The following is a 19,572-nucleotide window of genomic DNA, read 5'->3' on the forward strand; positions in this document are numbered from 1 at the left end:
TATATTTATTTTCTGTATGTCAGTATGCCCACTACAGTATGGTGTTAAGTGGAGTTTGGTGTCTGCCATGTTCTACCACTAGATGGCGTTGTCAGTCTAAACAGCTGTCACGCATTTATCCCTTAATTTAATGCTAGGCTAGCTAATGTCTAACAGCAATAACGTTACACGACATTGTGTATTTATAATGCTCTTATGTCATTTGACATTTTTACTACACCAGTTAGCCTATATCACGAAATTATCTCTAGCTCTGCCAAAGCATCAGTAAACAGTGTTACTAAACACACATTTTAATTGTCATAAATGTTTTGAATTCAGTTCAGTCCCCCCTCACCGATGGTAAGTGTATTTCTTGACATTATTAACTAATAACCATAAAAAGTTTTTTTTATTAGTTTTGTTTATGATTTTATTATGTTGCCTATTTAATTTCACAAGTTAAGAAGTTATTATTATGCTTCATATTACCTATTTTGTGTTGTTTTGCTTTTTACACAAATATTAGACCTTGCTCTAATGTTTAACCCGTGAAAACAAAAATAAATAAATCAATAAATGTCATAGAAGTAGCGTACGCCAAATGAAGGGAACAGAGGATTTTTAAGCCACTTTTCATACCATTCCATACCATTCACACCATTTCATAATAAAGACGCGTGTAATTCTGATTTAATCCCAGTTTTACAACACAAAATAACGATAATTTGAAGGGTGCTGGGAAAGCTGTTAATTAGAGGTTTTTGAACAACATGTTTTATAATATTTAATAAAATGTTAGGTTTTTTAATGTTCTTTTGGGTTTCTTCAATATTCAAAGTCTTTGGGAGTCAGTGAAGAAGAAATAAATTAATGGTATGTCATCATTTAAAAAAAAAGACCAATATCTCTCTGTCCTCCTAATAATTCGTTATCACTTGAAAACCCTTGATTTCACCGATACTGGAAGCACAAGTGCTTAGAAGGCCTCCACCCAGTTTCTGGCTGTGCCTTTGTGTCTTAGGATCAGCTGAAATGCGAAGTGAGCCATGTCCATCAGTCATGCCGAGTAGATCAGCTGATCGTGAATCAGCCTGCGGGCGCGAAGGTGGAGTGAGTGACGCGTGTGGGCGGGGCTTCGCGCTCTTCAACAGTCCGTGTGCTTGAAGTGAAGCTAGTCTGAAAACAAGACGTGCAACAAGTGACTTTGAACAGCTGAGAGGAGATGGAGCTTTCGCATTGTGTCATTGCTTTTTACAGAGCTTGACCAACAAATAAATGCATATTGTGAGATAAACGCCTGACAACGGTAAGTGTTGCTTTTGTATTGTTTTTATTACAAAAAAAAAAGAAAGTGTGCGAAATTTCTAGTGTAGGGACATTTGCCCGACATGTAATAGGTGGGCTAAAGTTTATTAAAGCATAAAATGAAAGTTGATCAACGTTAGTGAGCACCCAAACAGGCAGTGTTCTAGTATGGGGAAAACAGGCTATGTTATTAAAACTGCACAGTGCTTGGTGCATCTGTTGGGATGATGTTTGGTATTAATGACGCAAAACATTAAATATTGCATATAAAGCAATGGAAACAAAGTTGTGGCTCAATAATGTGCTTGTTTCAGCTGCATGGTGCATACAAATGCAACCCCATAAATGAATGTAGCACTACTCAATATAATCAGATTGTGCATTTACAGTACAATATGTAAACCAAATTGTAAATTAATTCACATATATATATATATATATATATATATATATATATATATATATATATAATTGAACTAATCTGGTCTAATAGTGTCCATGCAATCTGCCTGATGTATGTAAAAGCAAAGGAAAGTTTACTGTAAGATGACTGAGTATTCCTGAATCCCTCCTGACAGAGGTTGCTCTGTCATTTAGAGAGAATAATTATCCATAAACCTCTTTGTTGAAAATTTTTTTGTTGATGCTGTGGCCATGTTTTTGGTCTGTATCAGGGCCAAAGTTGAGTTGTTAGAGTTAAACTTAGTTTCACCAGAAATCTCTTTTTTGAGTTTCCCTAGAAGTGGAATGCAGGTTGAGGCCATGCTGCAAGAGTTTGCACAGCCTGTGTTAGATTCCCTGTCAGAGCTACACATTTCCAGTGGGCACAATGAGAGGAAAGGAGTTACATTAACACCATTGAGTTCCTCTGCTCACAGTACATGTGATACAGGAGCTGAAAGAGGCTATTGTGTCATATTCTTTTTTTTCTGCACCAGAGCTCTGTTCTTTATGGATAAGGGGGCTTGCCGCTTTTTCACTCACCCTTATTGTTCTTTCTCATCCCCCTCTATGAGGCTGGAAAATTTGAGTCCCTTTGCTCTCTTGAGTGTGGCAGCCGATGAGAAGGACTTTCCCTTTTAACTTGCTTCTTTATTATGATGTGCATTTTGTGGTTTTGTAGTAGTTTTCTAATCTTGTGCTTTCAACCTGTAATCTCTAGTGTCGCCTTCATTCTTCACTGATCAGATTCATTACTTGCCCATTGAAAATGAACCAATGCCGTCTTTGTTTTCTTCATTGTCAAGCCCTCAGGGATCTCACAGGTTGCATGCACTGTAATACACTGCATGCTTTGGTCATACCATTTGCTGTTCCACTTGCAACAAACGCATCAATATGACTAATGCAATCTTTTGTTGGCTTTGAGGTGAAAGGATGTTATCAGTAGGGTCCAGAGGAAACTGATAATAGCCTGTTGCCTGGATTGATGCCTGTAGTGGGATGATATTTTTGTAGCTTTGTGTTGTGCTATTCTTGAGGCACAATACTGTTGCACATTGCATAGGCTCATTGCATGTTACTGAAATTGAACATGTGATTACACTGATAAACATATAGTATGGGAGTAGCTGTTTTTTATTGTTTACAGTTGAACTTTTTGAATTAGTTGTACTTGAAAAACAAAATTACATGAAAACATCTTTGTTGCTGTACTTTGGTTATTTTCAATAAAATATCAGCTGTTGACAATTTAGTCAGCTGTTTCAAGACAATGGAATACAAAATCTGACTTCCTCTACTTTTTTTCGTCTGCTTATCCTTCCAACACAGCCCCCATATTTTACAGTGACATCATTTGCTTTTTTGTGCCAATGTTTGTTTTTGTTTAAATAACCCACACTGCTACCCTTGTTAACTTTAGTCAGCAATGTCAATGTGCTTAAGATTATAAACTCTGCAACTGGGCTGAAACTCACTGCATGCTTCGCAGGCATGCTCTTACGAAGTGAGAGGACATTATTGTACTGTATGAAAATGGCGTCAAATACTGTAAGTCGTCATCTAACTGAAGTTCCTTGGAAAAACTTCAAAGATCATATCACGTGCCAACATCATTTTGTCTCAGAATAAATTCCAAAACCCGAACAAAGGATCTGTTTAAAAGTCTTTTAATGTACTCAATTTGTCCAAACAACCTTTGCTAAATGCTAAATGCTAAATGCTTTACTTTGCCTTTTTTTGGTTTGGGGTTTTGCCACACAAATTTAACCCAGTTACCTTAACTCCGGTTTGAAAAAGGTAACAAACTGTATGGCATACTCAAATTTTGTCTCACAGTCTCATTAGGATCTTTTAGAAATGCAAAGATATTGAATGCATTACAAACTTCTTGTGTAATAATGAGGTTATTGCTTTGTTTTCAGAGGGGAACCTTATCCACATAGAGGGATTTGGTTGTTTCAGTGTTCCTGATGGAGTCTTACAGAGTTAGCGGCATGCCAAACCCTGGACTATCACAAGGCTATACGCAGCCTTCCCACACAAGAGGCCAGAGCAATGGTACTTATGGCCTCAGTATCAGAGTTCAAGGCATAGATGGACACCCCTATGTGGTCCTCAATAACCAAGAAAGAGGTCCAAACCCCTATGCGGACCCTCAAAACAATAATGAATGTATGGATTCTGAAAGTCCAAACAATTATGACGAATATGATTTCAAAGGAGCCAGGAAGAATCTTTCTGAAGGCCCATATGCGGATTTTATGCCTCCGAAGCTTCATGGAGGTCCTCACAATGGAACTGATCCTAAGAAGCAATCCAGTCTTTTAAACTTCCAGAAACATCCAGAGATTCTCAAGCCATATGATCCTGAGAGCAATACTCTGGATAGCTTTCGAAGTCTACCTGTAGTCGAGACTCAAAATCCCTACCCAGGATCCCTACCCAGAGCCAACTCCCCAATTGTGAGCCAAGCCCGATCCTCCAGCCTAGTTCCAGAACCATCTTTTCCAGATGATAGGGGACACGCCCAAACTCAGGTTCGTCCCCAGACACTCCCGTTCAGTGTCCAGCCTCAAACAGGTCTAACCAAAGACCATGTTCTGACCCAGCCTCGGGTCAAACCCCAGATTCAAGCGCAACCTCAGGTTAAGCCACCTTTTAAAACTCCAGTGCCCTACCAGACTCCACCTCAACTCTCACAACGCCTTCCAATTCCTCAGGCATCTACAGTAACCAGTAACCCAAATGACCAGACCAAGGCCTCTTCTAGACCTCCCAGCTCAGTTAGTAGCACCAACTCCAGTCTGGAACGGAGTCGACGTGAACCAGATGTGTTGCCCTTGCGCCGTATTGACTCCTGTGGCCCGGTTCTACAGTCTTCCTCCTCCCGTAACTCCTCTATGGGCTCCACCACACCAACAAAGGAAGACCAGTTGGACCAGCTTTATGCAGAAACTATCAACCGACATGAGAACCGGCGCTACATCCCTTTCCTGCCTGGCACAGGGCGTGACATTGATACTGGTTCCATCCCAGGTGTGGATGAGCTCATCAAGAAGTTTGACAGCAAAGAGACTCAACAACGCAGGGGTCGGTCAGGGCGGAGGAATCGACTAAACCCAGAAGACCGCAAGCGTTCCCGTAGTGTTGATAGCGCCTTGCCATTTGGTCTTGAGGGTGACACTGACTACTTGGATGAGGTAAGCAGGAATCGAGGCAGATCTACAGAGCATCTTCTTCGCCCCTCTCTGCTCCTGCAGAAGACCGCTGGAGTGAAGACCTACCCGATGTCGCCAACTTCCACTACTGGACCGAGGATAAGCCTAAGAAATGTAAAGCAAATCAAAAGTGCTCCAGGCTCTCCTCAGGGGACAGTCTCCCACTCTTCAGCTGCTATTTTGGGGTTCAAGAATCCTCAGAGTGATCCCTCTGTAGCACCTGTAGAGAACAAAAATGAAGAGGCCAAACTATCACAGAATATGAAGTGCCTGTCAAGTCTGAAAACAGGATCAATTTCTCGTCCCACTTTCAACAGTAAAACAACAAGCACTGAAGTGGATGCCCAGGTAAGAAAGGTTGGACTTCCTCTGTTATTCTAATATGTGACCCTGGATCACAAAACCAGTCAAAAGTAGCATGGGTATATTTGTGGCAATAGCCAACAATACATTGTATGGGTCAAAATTATAGATTTTTCTTTTTGCCAAAAATAATTAGGATATTAAGTAAAGATCATGTGCCATGAAGATATTTTGTAAATTTCCTACCGTAAATATATAAAATATTTATTTTTGTGAGTGAATACAGCACAATCACAAACATAAATTGACAACTTTAAAGGCGATTTTCTCAATATTTATATTTTTTTGCACCCTCAGATTCCATTTTTTCAAATAGTTGTATCTCGGCCAAATATTGTCATATCATATTAAACCATACGTCAATGGAAAGCTTATTTATTTAGCTGTGATGTATAAATCAATAAAAAATTTACTGGTTTTGTCGTCCAGGGTCACATATATTCTTAACATAATGGGGAGACCAGTCATTTGTTTTATGTATGTGTAAATATAATGACATGTATTTCTTTTCTTCTTTTTTTTTTTGCTCAGGTGACACCTGATCTTCTGAAAGGTCAACAAGAGCTTTCACAGCAAACAAATGAAGAGACTGCTAAGCAGATATTATTCAGTTACCTCAAAGATGGGTAGGTGTACTTTACAAATAATTGTGTATGTTTTTTGTAATATCAACACCGATATATTTCTGTTAAAATACTTTTTAATTGCTCACTTACACATGGAAGTGACACATGGAAATCTAAAAATGTCATGTCAGTGTGCACATATTGAGCATTACTGTGTAATATACATATACAGTGGAGAAAATTATTATTTGATCCCCTGATGATTTTGTAAGTTTTCCCACTTACAAAGAAATGAAGGGTAAATATTTTTATGGTAGATTTATTTTAACGGATTGAGAGAGAATATCAATTATAAATTGATTTGCATTTCAGTAAGTGAAAAGTATTTGACCCCCAAGCAAAACATAATTTAGTACTTGGTGGTTAAACCCTTGTTGGCAAGCCCAGAGGTAAGATGTTTCTTGTAGTTGGTCACCAGGTTTACAGATCCTCTCTAAATCCTTAAGGTTTCTTGGCTGTTGCTTTGAAACTCGAAGTTTCAGCTCCCTCCACAGATGTTCTATAGCAGTGGTTCAGCAGAAAAAAAAACAACTGTTGTAACGGCGTTCAAGTGCGTGAATAGCTGTTAGTGTTCTGCCTTTATGAAGCGGCATCGAACGGCAATTACATTGAATCGTTCTTCAGCCCGTTGACTTGTCACTGTTGGAACAAGCCCAACATAGAAGTTGAAATATTGAAATATTTAAATGTTTTTGTTTATTTAAAAAAAAGTTAAGTTCTGATGTATTATTCTCTCCTACTGTTATTTGACATTACAAAGTGAAACTATTGCAGGTGTTATTTATTGCCCGTCCATTGGAGCCCTAAATACAGTGAAGTCATCCTGTACCCTTAGCAGAGAAACAGCCCAAAAGCATAATGTTTCCACCTCCGTGCTTGACTGTAGAGATGGTGTTATCGGGGTCATAGTCAGCATTTCTCTGACCTCAGTCACATCTGACCACAGCACTTTCTCCCAAGACTTCTCTGAATCATTAGATGTTCATTTGAAAACTTCTGACGGGCCTGTACATAATCCTTCTTGAGCAGGGGGACCTTTCGGGCGCTGCAGGATTTCAATCCATTGCGGCATAGTGTGTTACCAATGGTTTGCTTGGTGACTGTGGTCCCAACTGCCTTGAGATCATTAACAAGCTCCTCCTGTGTAATTCTGGGCTGATCCCTCACCTTTCTCATGATCATCCGTACCTCATCCGTATCTTACATGGAGCTCCAGACCGAGGGCGATTGATGCTTATTTTGTATTTCTTCCATTTCCTAATAATGGCACAAACAGTTGTCTCCTTCTCACCAAGCTTCTTGCTGATGGTCTTGTAGCCCATTCCAGCCTTGTGTCCCTGATGTCCTTTGACAGCTCTTTGGTCTTGCCCATGGTGGTGGAGAGGTTGGCATGGAAGATACAGATTCTGTGGACAGGTTTCTTTTATACACATTACGAGCTGAAATTAGGAGTACTTTCTTAAAGTGACAGGACTAATCTGTGTCCCACATGGGCACATAACCAATCTGTTCTTGGTTGGTAGGGGATCAAATACTTATTTCACTCGATCAAATGCTTATCAATTTATAATCTTTATATAATGAGTTTTATATATAACTACCAAAAAAATTATAGACCTTTAATTTATATGTAAGTGTGTGTGTATATATATATATATACATACATGTGAAATATCTTAAATTATTTATTCATAATTATTTGTTTAATAAAATTATGTTTTTGGAGAGTTGCACCACATGACATTTAAAAACGTTGCCTAATTCTAAAAAGGCTGAATTATTTAAATGTATAAGAGACTTAATTTTTTGACCTTAACAAACAGTCATGAAGGTCTGCATGGCTCCTCTATAAGATCTAAGCTGTTGGTTTCACCACTACTTCAATTTGGCACACTAACATGTTTTATCCTAATGCTAAATTATTACAGCAGCATTTGTGTCCTTATTGGTCTAGGTTGTTTCTTACTCAATAGTGTTCACTTATTTTTTCTTAGAAGTGAAATTTTACATGGAATTTGAAGTAGTTTCCACATAGTCTGACACATAATGATAACAGTACAAGAATTTTACCTCCCTTACATTTTTTCCTCATTTATGTACAGTAGAATCATCCACACACAACTTCAACCCCCACACTTCGATATCATTCTTTCAAGGAAAAAGCAGGTTCTTAAAGTTCCTCCTTTAACATCTCAAAACAATCAAAATGTCAAGTCATTTATTTCGATAAACTTCCATAAAAAGCTGCTTGCAACATGTTCTAGACCATTCTTCGCCCAATATAAATGGTTTTAGCTCACTGCCAACAACTAAAATCTGTTATTTTGCTTGAAGGTCTAAATTTCCACCCAAAGCAGTGCTGTTTCCTTCTCTCATCTAATCCTACATGATCACTGCACAGCTTCAAAGGCATGCTGTAGGTGCCCAAACTGCTCTTGTGAAATAGCTGAAACCGTGCCCTCCCTGAACTCCATATTCTTGATGTCAAAAGTTCCGCCCTCTCTGCATTCCTCATGTGATGTGTGGAGGGAGGTGAGCTGAGTGGATTATTCACGAGTGTCTGTGAACCTTTTGAAGCCCTGCAGATCTAGGATCAGATGTCTTCTGTTCAAAAGCAACCATAATTATTAAAGTCAAGACTTGTCCTTCAGCGGCACGTGCCAAAGGTGCACCAGGTTGAGGGTTATGGTGGTTGTAATGGAGCAAAACAATATTGTCGCCAACAGTGTTCTGACATGGCGACATCACTTACGTCATGAAACCGTTAATAACAGTCCGTTCTGCCGGAGGTGTATGTATGTTTGAAGGAGAGGCGGTGCTGGACTGTTGGTTTTTCCTCTCTTTGTGAAATGTAATGATACGCTTCAGTCTGCTGTATACGCATGGCACTAACCCAATGTTCTGTGCTTTTTCCTGATACATCACTCGAGTGCCCTGGGAACATGCGGGCATCAGACACACATTCCTAGACATGTGACTTGTTAAAAGAAGGCAATAATTAGGGTGGGCAGGTCATAAGGTGACACATCAAAGCTTGAGTACTCTGTACTCTCTACACAGGCAAAGAGCCAGGCGGATTTTTCCCAGAAATGTCAGGGATTATATACTCTGATCCAGTCCGCGCACACGCATACACAAACACACACATGCACTATCAACACACTTTGGCTGGACTCTAAAAAAGTCCAAGTAAATTAGGAGCACTTGTGTTTTGTTTTGCAGGAGCAATGATAACGATGACACTACCAAGAGAAAGGTCAACCTGGTGTTTGAAAAAATCCAGACCTTGAAGTCACGGGCCGCTGGAAACATGCAAGGCGACAACAAAGTGAGCCGTTGTTGTGGCGTTGTAATTGGGTTCAACAAACAGCTAAGACTGAGCCTCTTATAAGAGGGACTTAGTCTATCTCTTGGAGAAAGTATAAAGGCTGGTTGAGGTTATTTATTTGGCAAACAGCGTAGTCATCATGGCTAATGTTTAAACATATGCAAGCAAAATCAGACCAGAACCTAGTCTTTTTCACTGTATTTTATTTTTTATTGTATTTTTGTTCATTATTTTATTTAATTTTTATAAACACGTCTACAAAATCATGAAATCATGTATATGAAAAGATAAGCATATGAATAAGCATTACAAATATTATATTTCTGATTAGAACCGAGATTATTCTTGAGAACCCGCTATTTTTATTCTGCTAAAATGTGAATCTGTATCTAATCGCTAAAATGTGAATCTGTATCTAATCGCTATCATATAGTGCTGAAAAGAGCTCTGTTGCATATAAATGTTTCTCTCTCAGGCTCCAGACCTTGCAGCCCAGGCTAGAGCCCTTCAGGAGCAGAAAGCCGAACAGGAAAAAGAAATTGCTGATCTTAAGAAACAGCTTGAGAATGAAAGCAAGGTAAAACTCTCTCTCTCTCTCCACTAATACCTCTACTACTTTGACTCGTCAATTGCACCTTGGACCCCTGATCTGTCTGTTTAGTCAGTCTGTTAGAAGCTTCCATGTTGACCGAAAATCCCACTCATATCACCCCTTAAGATCGTTAATCAAATTAACCAATTACTGGCTTATTAGAAAGACTGGACCTTAAATCCAAAAAAAGACGCCCAGTGTCTCAGACTGACAATGATTTTGAAGGTTCAGTAAGGTTACTGTCATTTTAGGTCCTCACTGTCATTTCTTATTATGTCCCTCCCTGCAGAAGCGCAGTGATCTGAGCGAGACTCAGCTGAAGGCGGGAGCAGGAATGAAAGATTTGAGGAGAGAGCTGGAACAGAGTCAAGCCGAGTGCAGCAGACTACGGGACAAGCTTAGTAAAACAGAGGCTGACCTGCGCACTACAGTGGAGGAGTAAGATACTGTCTTGTGGATGTGGACTGACCCACACAGAATCTGTGAATTTAGAAAGTTTAGCAAAAGTGGAACACCTGTAATCGAAAAAAACAAGTTTTACTGTCATTTGTTAAACCCTCAGCTCGCACGTTTTACTATGTTTAACTCCGCCTGGCCCTTCTTTAGCTTATTTATTTTACTTTTGCACCAGCGTTCATAAAGAACACGTCTGTCTATGTGTTATTTGTAAACTTTGGAGTAAAAGTAAAATTTTAATTTAAAAAAGTGTTGGCCCAGATGAAAATCCTTCTAATGCAGTGAAAATCTACACTACCATCAGATATGCAAGTTTCTGTGATTTCTCCGATCTCCTATTAGTAGCTAAGGTTGTCAAAATAAGGTGCAAATTATACTCTGTGACATCAAGGTATGAATTGGCAGGAGTTTATATGGACATGAGCTCAGCAGATTATCAGGCATGTCTGCGTTGGCTCTTGTTTTACTTCAGAATGCAGCAATTCTGAGTGTATTTTTGTGTATATCAGACTCTTCCAGGTAAAAATGGAGAAAGAGCAGTACCAGACTGAGATCCGAGACCTGCAGGACCAGCTCTCAGAGATGCACGATGAGTTGGATGGAGCCAAGCAATCTCAAACAGACAGTACAGACAAAGAGGCCATGATGGAGGTACAGCATTAAGACATATCTGTACATACTGTTCGAAAGTTTGGGGTCAGTATGATTTTTTACCCCAAAATTGATAATGATAAAAAATGTTTCTTGAGCAGCAAATCAGCATATTAGAATGATTTCTGAAGGATAATGTGACTGATCATGTGAGCTAGGTCATTCAAAGCTGTTTTTTGAATGATGATAAAAGATAAGCTTTGCCATCACAGGGATAAATTACATGTTACAAATGTATTGAAATTAAAAAAACAGCTCTTTTAAAGTGTAATATTATTGTTTTACATGATTTTTGACTAAATAAACGCAGTCTTTGCGAGTACAAGACACTACTGTCAAAAATATAACAATTCTTACTGACTGCAGTAGTGTATAACTTCTATTGAGGCACATAAAATGTCATGGAAAGCCATATATTTCCCATGCAAATTTTTCACTGCATCAATCTATAGCACAACAGAAAATTCTTTGCATATTCAAACTAATTAATTCTTGAGGCTGATAACAGAACTTCTAACCATGTGCTGTTCTCTTTAGGACTTCATGCAACTGAAACTAGACCTCCAGGACCTGCTTCTTGCCAAAGAGGAGCAGGAGGAGCTGCTGAGGAGGCGTGAGCGGGAGCTGACCGCTCTTAAAGGAGCTCTGAAAGAGGAGGTGGCCACTCACGATCAGGAGGTGGATAAACTTAGGGAGCAGTATGAAAAAGAGATCCGTAAGCTACAAACAGCTGTGGAGGAAGCCAAACAGGTGATAAATCTGGCTTTTTACATTTTTAACTGATTGCAAATAAAGCAACAACAGCAGAGGTTTGTGTGATGTTAGAAACCATGTAAACACTTCCTGATCCTATTCCCTCCATACCTTGCTATCATTTCATGCATATAACAAAGTAAATGTGATGTTTAAAGTGTTTTTATGCTATGTTATGATCATGGCATATGTTAAGACATAATGTTTTTCAAATTATAAACTCAGTTAAACTTTAATATTATGTCACAATATTATGTTTTGATTTATATAGGTTATAGTTTAAAGTGAATTAAGTATTGCTATTATAGTTTGTCAGTTTTAATAGAAATTCATTTCCTAGTGACTTACATTAGTTAATCATGATGATTTTGTTCATATGAGGGGAAAGCGCACAATACAATAGAACATAAACAAACAGGAAGAGAAGGAGTGAAAGAGGTAGTCTGAGGACAGATAGGTGTCCAGTCCACAAGTAGGTGGAACTCCTTCTGCCTCCCTCTTAGCTCACTTCCTTTTCCAACAAAGAAACTTCCTGTCCAAAGGAGGCCATTGTTGTCTCAGTTTAAATGTATTTTAAAGGAGTAAACCGACAAAGAGTTTAATCTTGGTCAGGTGCCACAGTAATCAAGGTTTGAAATAGCTGCACGAACGGATGTCAGAAGAATAGAGCATAGTTTTGTTGTTGGATATTTGAGAAGTGGACATATAGACAGATTACAGACGGATTTCTGGATATTTTAGTGAGTGACCAAGCCACAGTGCTAAACGAGTGTTACCATGCGCCTCTTCTTTATGGGGTTAGTGTTGATAGGAAGGCCCCATGTGGAGAAACACTGAAGGGTGAAGCACTAAATGGAGTTTAGCACTGCTTAATTGCAATGGCAGGCCGTCACTAATCTAATGAGGCTCTGATGGGGTGGATAGCTGGTCTCTCTTTCTTTCTTTGAAAATGAATGATGGGATTGTTTCATATGCAAATAGCTGGAGAATTGCACATGGCCAATAAGTGGGTCACTGTGCAGACAAGGGGTCTTACAGATGACACAATGGAAGGATGTTTGTACAAAAAGGTTAGTTTGAATTGTTTGCCTTTTTTATTTTACAAAGTTTGCATAAGAGTTTAGACTACTGATCCCAGGTTTCCAAGTACAGCTTGTATAGATGTTTCTATAAGGCTTTTGTTACCAGCAATGGAAAAAATGTAGATGGTCATCAGTAGAACTCTCAGAGTTTGTTTTTGTTCACTTTTACTGCTGCATATAAAGGTATTGCTCTGTCCCAATAGCAGGAGGGGGAACAGAAAGGGAGTGGGGGGTCACAGCAAGAGATTCCTGATTCTCAACGGTTGGAAGTCCTTGTGAAGGGATTCTCTCTCTGCTCCAATAGCTTTCCCTGTTTTCTTAAGGTCAATTGGCCTCACCTACAAACGGCAACTGACACTTTGACAAGTTTTGTCAGATCAGTGTGTTGCCATTGGTCAGCGCTTATTTTTCGGGTGTTTGTATGGTTGTGGAATATCTGTGAAGGGACAAACTGTAATATGGTGATTGTCTGCGTTGGTTTGCGTCTGTCTGTGAATTTGCCTTTATTCGTAACTGGATATCTTCACAGAAAACTGACCTGACCAAACCAAACCCAACTGTCTTGACTTCAAACACAAATGAGAGAATTAGTACCAAAAACTGTTCAGTAAAATTACAACAATTATTACATCATATGTTATTTTGCATCTTTATTTGAGATTGTTACATAGGGACATAATAGCGGTGCTTGGAACAAAACAAAACTTTTTGTTTTAGATATGATTTAGCTTTATCATTTAAAGTCTATTAAAGGGATAGTTCACCCAAAAATGAAAATTAGCCCATGATTTACTCACCCTGAAGCCATAGGTGTATATGACGTTCTTCTTTCAGACAAATACAATCGGAGTTATATTAAAAAAGGCCCTGACTCCTCCAAGCTTTATAATGAGAGTGAATGGCTGGAGAATATTTGAAGACCAAAAAAGTGCATCCATCCATTATAAAAGTTATCCATATGGCTCCAGGGGGTAAATAAAGGCCTTCTGAAGTGAAGCCATGCATTTGTGTAAGGAAAATAGCCATATTTAAAACTTTATAAACTATAATCTCTAGCTTCCGACAGACGCATTGATTTACGGTGGAAAACTCCTGACCCGAAGCTCAGAGGAAAGAGTAAAACAAAACACTGGTTGCGAATTAGCCATTTTGAAGAGAAATTTCGGAGGATTTCTATATAATAAAAGAGGAGCTTCAGTTTTTTTTGCACAGCCATATTTGTTTAAACAGCGAGAGGCGTCTAAGCTTACGATACTCCTACATCCTACGTCATACATGCGTCACGGGTTGCTCTTGTGGCGCAAGTCGACTTGCGTAGTATGCGCACGGTTGTCTGGCGGAAGCTAGTTATTTTAGATTATAAAGTTATAAATATGGGTATTTTCCTTCAAAAACCCATGGCTTCACTTCAGAAGGCCTTTATTTGTGGAGTGTTTTTATCATGGATTGATGCACTTTTTTACCTTTTGGGTTAACCCTTTAATCATACTTTAGTACTTAGTTAGTACATACTTCGTTTTTTTTTTACTGCCATTTTTATGTTTTTTGAAAGAAGTCTCTCAACACGGCTGGGTTTATTTGATCAAAAATAAAGTAAAAACAGTAATGTTGTAAAATATTAAAATTTTGTATAATTGTTTTCTATTTTAATATATTCCTATGATGGCAAAGGTGAATATTCAGCATCATTTCGCCAGTCTTCAATGTCACATGATCCTTCAGAAATCATTGTAATGTACTGATCTGCGCAATTCATTCTTATCAATGTGGAAAAGAGTTGTGCTGCTTAAACTTTTTGTTGATTTTTTCTTTCTTCAGGATTCTGAAAGTTAATAGAAAGTTCAAAAGAACAGCATTTATTTGAAATAGTATCTCTAGTAACAGTATTACTATTCTTGTTTATTGAACAACCCCTATCAGTCAACCACTACTGAAAATCCAAAACGTATCAGGATGTGTAGCCTTTGGTGTATTTGAGTGCGGCACCGTAACTGTGCTGTATTTGTTTGTTTTGTGGGCTGTGGCTGATACAGAGCGGTAACGGTCTCCTTGGGGCTGTTTGGGGAGCCGACAGTCTCACAGGACGTGGTGTGTTTCCTCAGGTGATGATAGCAAACTGTTCCGGCCTGCTCTGTGGTGATTCAGCTGGATGCCTGAGTGGGAGAGGGGAAGTGGAGGAGGAGATAGAGGGACAGAGGGAAGTGTAACATTGAAAAAAGAGCAAAAACTGTGAAGAACAGCCATATGAAAGCAAATACGAGCTTCAAAGAAATGATGTGCATCTGCATTTAGTCTACATCTCACCCTTCAGCCTAATAACAACAAGCTCAGTCGGCAGTATTTCAGTGTCTTGATGGTTAGTGACAATGATTATAAGCGATTACTGTGACAGTTCATAGTCTACATATAAACAGCAGCCCTCATGCGTGACGCACACTGTGCGTGTAACTAGGCCATGGCACGGTCTTCACTACAGGCTGAGCTCGGTCCAGTACTTGCCTGGATTCTTCGGCCATTGTTCTTCACTGTCCCACTGAGCCAAAGTCCCCTGCTGTCAAGAAGTGTAGCGTCCTGGAACCCTACAAACCCCCCACCATGAGCTCAGCAGAGGGGGTCTGACCCTCAGACCTCCAGGCTTTATGGGATTAAACACAGAAGCACAAAGCTAAGGATTTAGCCCAGGCTACAAATGATTTCAAACTTCTCGGCTGTGGTCTTAAAGATGGGAGAGAGTGGAACATGATGACAGATATATCTGTAATGTTCATTCAAGGTAGTGGTGGCATGTGTCTTTGTATGTAGAAAAGAAAACAATTGATGGGTCGCTTTAAGTTACAATCACACCCAGTCTCATGACACCGTCTGTATGTCTAAAGTGTTTATAAAGTGTGTTTTGAATTTGGCTTTTAATAAGGAGGAGGCTGGGAAAGTTATTTGCCCAACCTGCTTCTCATTTCTTTTCTAGTGTCATAGCTACATGGTGAAGGAGTTGTTTTGTTTATTTACACTACCGTTTAAAAGTTTGGGGTCAGTAAGAAGTTTTCATGTTTTTAAAAGAAGTCTCTTATGCTGACTAAGAGTTAACAGAACTAAGATGCAGGCCAGTAGAACGAAAAAAGCGCATCTTAGAGACACGTTTTTTTAAAAACTTTACTAATTTTAATTGAGTGACTAATTTTTAGAGCGGTTAAAGGCATCCGCCTACCGCGTGTTTACATTGAAAATGGAAAGGTAGCTCAGTGGAATGGAAAAGCGCGTTCTGTGTGAAAGCTAAGGCTGCGTTATTCGATCAAGAATAAGGTAAAAGTTATATTGTGAAAAATTATTACAATTTAAAAACTTTTTTATGTTTTAATATATTTCAACATGTAATTTATTCCTATGATGCAAAGGTGAATATTCAGCGTCATTACTCCAGTCTTCAGTGTCACATGATCCTTCAGAAATCATTCTAGTATGCTAATTTGCTCCTCAAGGCATATTTTGTATTCTTTCTTTATTCTTTATTTTAAAAGGAACAATGTGCATTAATTGTCCTGAGCACTTGGGTCCATCAAGTAAATGTGCCAGATTTAGACATACAGGCTAATTTTTTTCTAAATATTGCAGGCGAATAGTCCCTTAACATTATGATTGAAAACAATCTTGCAGCTATTTTTGTGGAAAGCGAAAAAATTGAGGAATTGCAAGAAAAAGAACAGCATTTATTTAAAATAGAAATCATTTGTAACATTATAAAGGTCTTTACTGTCACTTTTGAGCAAGTCAATCTGTCCTTGCTGATAAAAGTATTAATTTATTTAAATCTTATCTCACTGACCCCAAACTTTTGGTAGCTTACAAAAAGGAAACGAACATTGACAGTGTTGCTGTTCCCCACCATTTGTGGATACAACAACTTTTCTATATGGCCTCCTTAGCAGATCTGGTTGTAGAACACATTCCAAAAAGTTCTGGGATCTCTCTTATCACCAGAAACTCATATTACATTTGTTTTGTAATGTGTCCCCCTGATGCATCCCAGGCCACATACTAACACATTTCACCACAACAAAGGTTTACAACTCTACAACTGCTACGACAAAAATGTGGAGAAGTCATGCACAAGATTTAATTCGCTCTTTTATTACATACTCTGCTTTTGAAATCCGTGTGCACTTGAACCCCTGCAGTAACTGCTTGCCACCCTCCTCATTGAAAGAATACAGTATGTTTTCTTCTCACCCTTCCTGAAGGACAAGAGGAGGTTATTACTGGCGTCTTATGCAGCTGGAAAGAAGCCAGTGCTTTTCAAGCAGCACATTTTCATTTCCAGCTTGAGCACCTCTCGCCTGTCCTCAGCATTTCGTCCTGCTTCGCCACATTTGTGTGTATGCGCCTCTTTGTTTAGGAGCGAAGCTATTGTAACGTATACCACCAAAATGCAGAAACAGACCCGGTCTTGTTTGGAGCCAGAGTGAAGCTTGAGTCTTTGGTGTTGCTGCGGTATTCAAAGGCTGAACACTTTGTGCCTGGCTGATAAAGTTTCAAGAACCTCGAATGACCTGTTGCTTATGTTTCTATGATTGTGTATTCTTATCTTTCTGTCGAGTTACAGCACGTTTATTGAGAAAAGCGCCTGGCATGTAAACAGAAGTCACATTGAAAGCTTGACGTAGGAATAGATGACTAATTGGTCTTGGCTCTCACAATGAAAACACAAGCTTGGTTGCTTTCATTGAGGTAAAAACAGATCTGAATTTTAGACACAAGGAAAGCAGGATTTCCTGTAGTTTTGCACATTCTGAGTATAATGCGGATGAAATCACTGCTTACACTTGCTGAGGGACCAGTTAAGTATCAATGCAGTGAATCATTATCATCATAACAGTTAAGTTACCAATGGTTACTTAACTGTAATGATGACAATCAATACTTAAAAAAAATACCTAAAATACTTTTTAAAAATACTTAAAGCATTGAAACACTGTGTACAGTTGTGGTTTGTTGTAACAATTTTGATACATGTGATTTATTTATGAAGGTCATTGTGTTTTAATGGGAAATTACATGTTTTTTTTTCTTGAGATCATTTCTCTAAATCTAAACCGTTTTAACATCTTTTTAACTTGACTTCTTTTTCAACCTTTTTTCATCTTTATCTTTGTCAATTTAATATAAGTATATATATTTTTAATATATATATGATTATTTATTTATATATAATTAAGAGAAATTGCATTGGCTTCAGAGTAGAGCAGTATATTTGTAAATGGTTTGACGATGGCAGTCCATTTGGTGCTGGGGTTGACCTGTGATTAAATTTTGCTTTTGCATTCTGGATGGCTTTAAGATTATGTTGTACCCCGTCAGATTATAAATCTGACATGTAAACTTGAACGATTTGAGAGTGGATTAGAGAGGTTTAACTCGTTGGAAGTACTGTGCTGCATGTGAAGGAGAAAATTATGGTGAATTTGGTGTGGCTTTAGGCAGGTTATTAGTTTCACTAAAGGTTTAGGCAATAAACGGTGCTGTGAAGATTTAGGACGCAAAGCTTCAGGACTCTCTGTGTCCTTGCTTTGGAGTTCATGAACTGATTGTGATTCTCCTGCCATTGTTATTCTCAAGCTTTTAAACACACTCACAATGCTGGTTAATGCCCAACTATACATAAACAGCCCGAGCAGGCTAGAGCACCATTCAGAGCACACTGCTTTCTCTGAGACTTTGAAATTCCTCTGTCAAGAAAAGAAGCTCAGAAACAAACATTGCTCCTCTCTGCCCTTCCCTTTCTATCTGTTTCTGCTCTTCAAAGCCCTGACTGCGGGAACTGGGGCATGGAGGGAAAGGGAACGTGTGAATACATAAAAAAAAGAGTTTAATCACTTTCACCCAATGCAACAGTTTCTCAGCACTATCCTCGTGTCCTGTAGCTTATCAGTACTAAAATGTCTCACTCCAAGCAAAGGGAGGAGAATATTGCCACAATTAAACCTCTGAAGGACACAGTCATCATGATAAGCCACCTCATGTCGAGCTGCAGCTTTTCTGAAGACAAAAACGTTAATATTTACAATTTAAAAAGGTCGCTGCTTACTAAACTTTGTCAGTGAATGTTATCTCCTGCAGTTTTGCAAGCGTAGAGTATGTTGTCTTATGCTAGGTACATATTAGCGAGGCATCACCTTCTGGCCTCTGTAATTTAGGGGTGGTGGTGTGGCGTAACAGACGTTTTGGTTTGTTTTGGGGGTGGGTGGTCGTGGTTATTTTGGGAGGTATCATAGTTAATGAGTTAAGCATTACTGACCAGTAGGGCCAGCGGGGAGAGAGAGGGGAGGATTCTTAGAGGGGCTGACTTTGAACTGCAAGCAGAACTGACATAAATCCACCCTGGTCTGCTAATGAGTCACTGTGTTGTGAGTTCCTGTGTTAGGGCTGGAATGACTTTACGTTAACACACACACAAAAAGAGCTGTGTGTTGTCGTCTGGATGTTCACTAATCATAGGGTTTGCAAATGTAGTTCCACTCCATTAGGCCACAGGTATTTTAGACACTGTCTTAATAATCTGGTGTCTCTTTCCTGTTGCTGGAGATATATATATATATATATATAATATTATTATCTAAAGCATTTACTTGTGTGAATTCTAAAAAGCACAATAGAAATTTGTAAAAAAAAAAATATATATATATATATATATATATGTGTGCGTGTGTGTGTATATATATAAACGTTGACTACGGGTAACATTTATCAGACAGAACTAATTTTATTGTTTTTTTTTGTC

The 19,572-nt window shown here is 38.8% G+C and overlaps 1 protein-coding gene across 4 annotated transcripts in view; it reads left to right on the forward strand.

Moving 5' to 3' along the window:
- Positions 1-209: 209 nt before the first annotated feature.
- Positions 210-19,572, forward strand: part of cgnl1 (cingulin-like 1) — a 33,413-nt gene continuing 14,050 nt past the window's right edge. The window contains exons 1-8 of one of the 4 annotated variants that reach the window (XM_077229458.1): positions 210-342; positions 3,654-5,306; positions 5,844-5,938; positions 9,161-9,266; positions 9,742-9,843; positions 10,148-10,296; positions 10,824-10,965; positions 11,503-11,715. In XM_077229458.1, the coding sequence (XP_077085573.1) occupies positions 3,702-5,306; positions 5,844-5,938; positions 9,161-9,266; positions 9,742-9,843; positions 10,148-10,296; positions 10,824-10,965; positions 11,503-11,715 (2,412 nt within the window). In that variant the 5' untranslated portion in view covers positions 210-342; positions 3,654-3,701. Of the gene's footprint in view, positions 343-950; positions 1,289-3,653; positions 5,307-5,843; positions 5,939-9,160; positions 9,267-9,741; positions 9,844-10,147; positions 10,297-10,823; positions 10,966-11,502; positions 11,716-19,572 lie in introns of those variants that run through there. The other 3 variants (XM_077229459.1, XM_077229461.1, XM_077229460.1) reach the window with 3 other exon arrangements.

This window comes from Siphateles boraxobius, unplaced genomic scaffold, assembly GCF_051911475.1.
Source record: "Siphateles boraxobius isolate OS27281-9 unplaced genomic scaffold, OSU_SipBor_1 130, whole genome shotgun sequence".
NCBI lineage: Eukaryota > Metazoa > Chordata > Actinopteri > Cypriniformes > Leuciscidae > Siphateles > Siphateles boraxobius.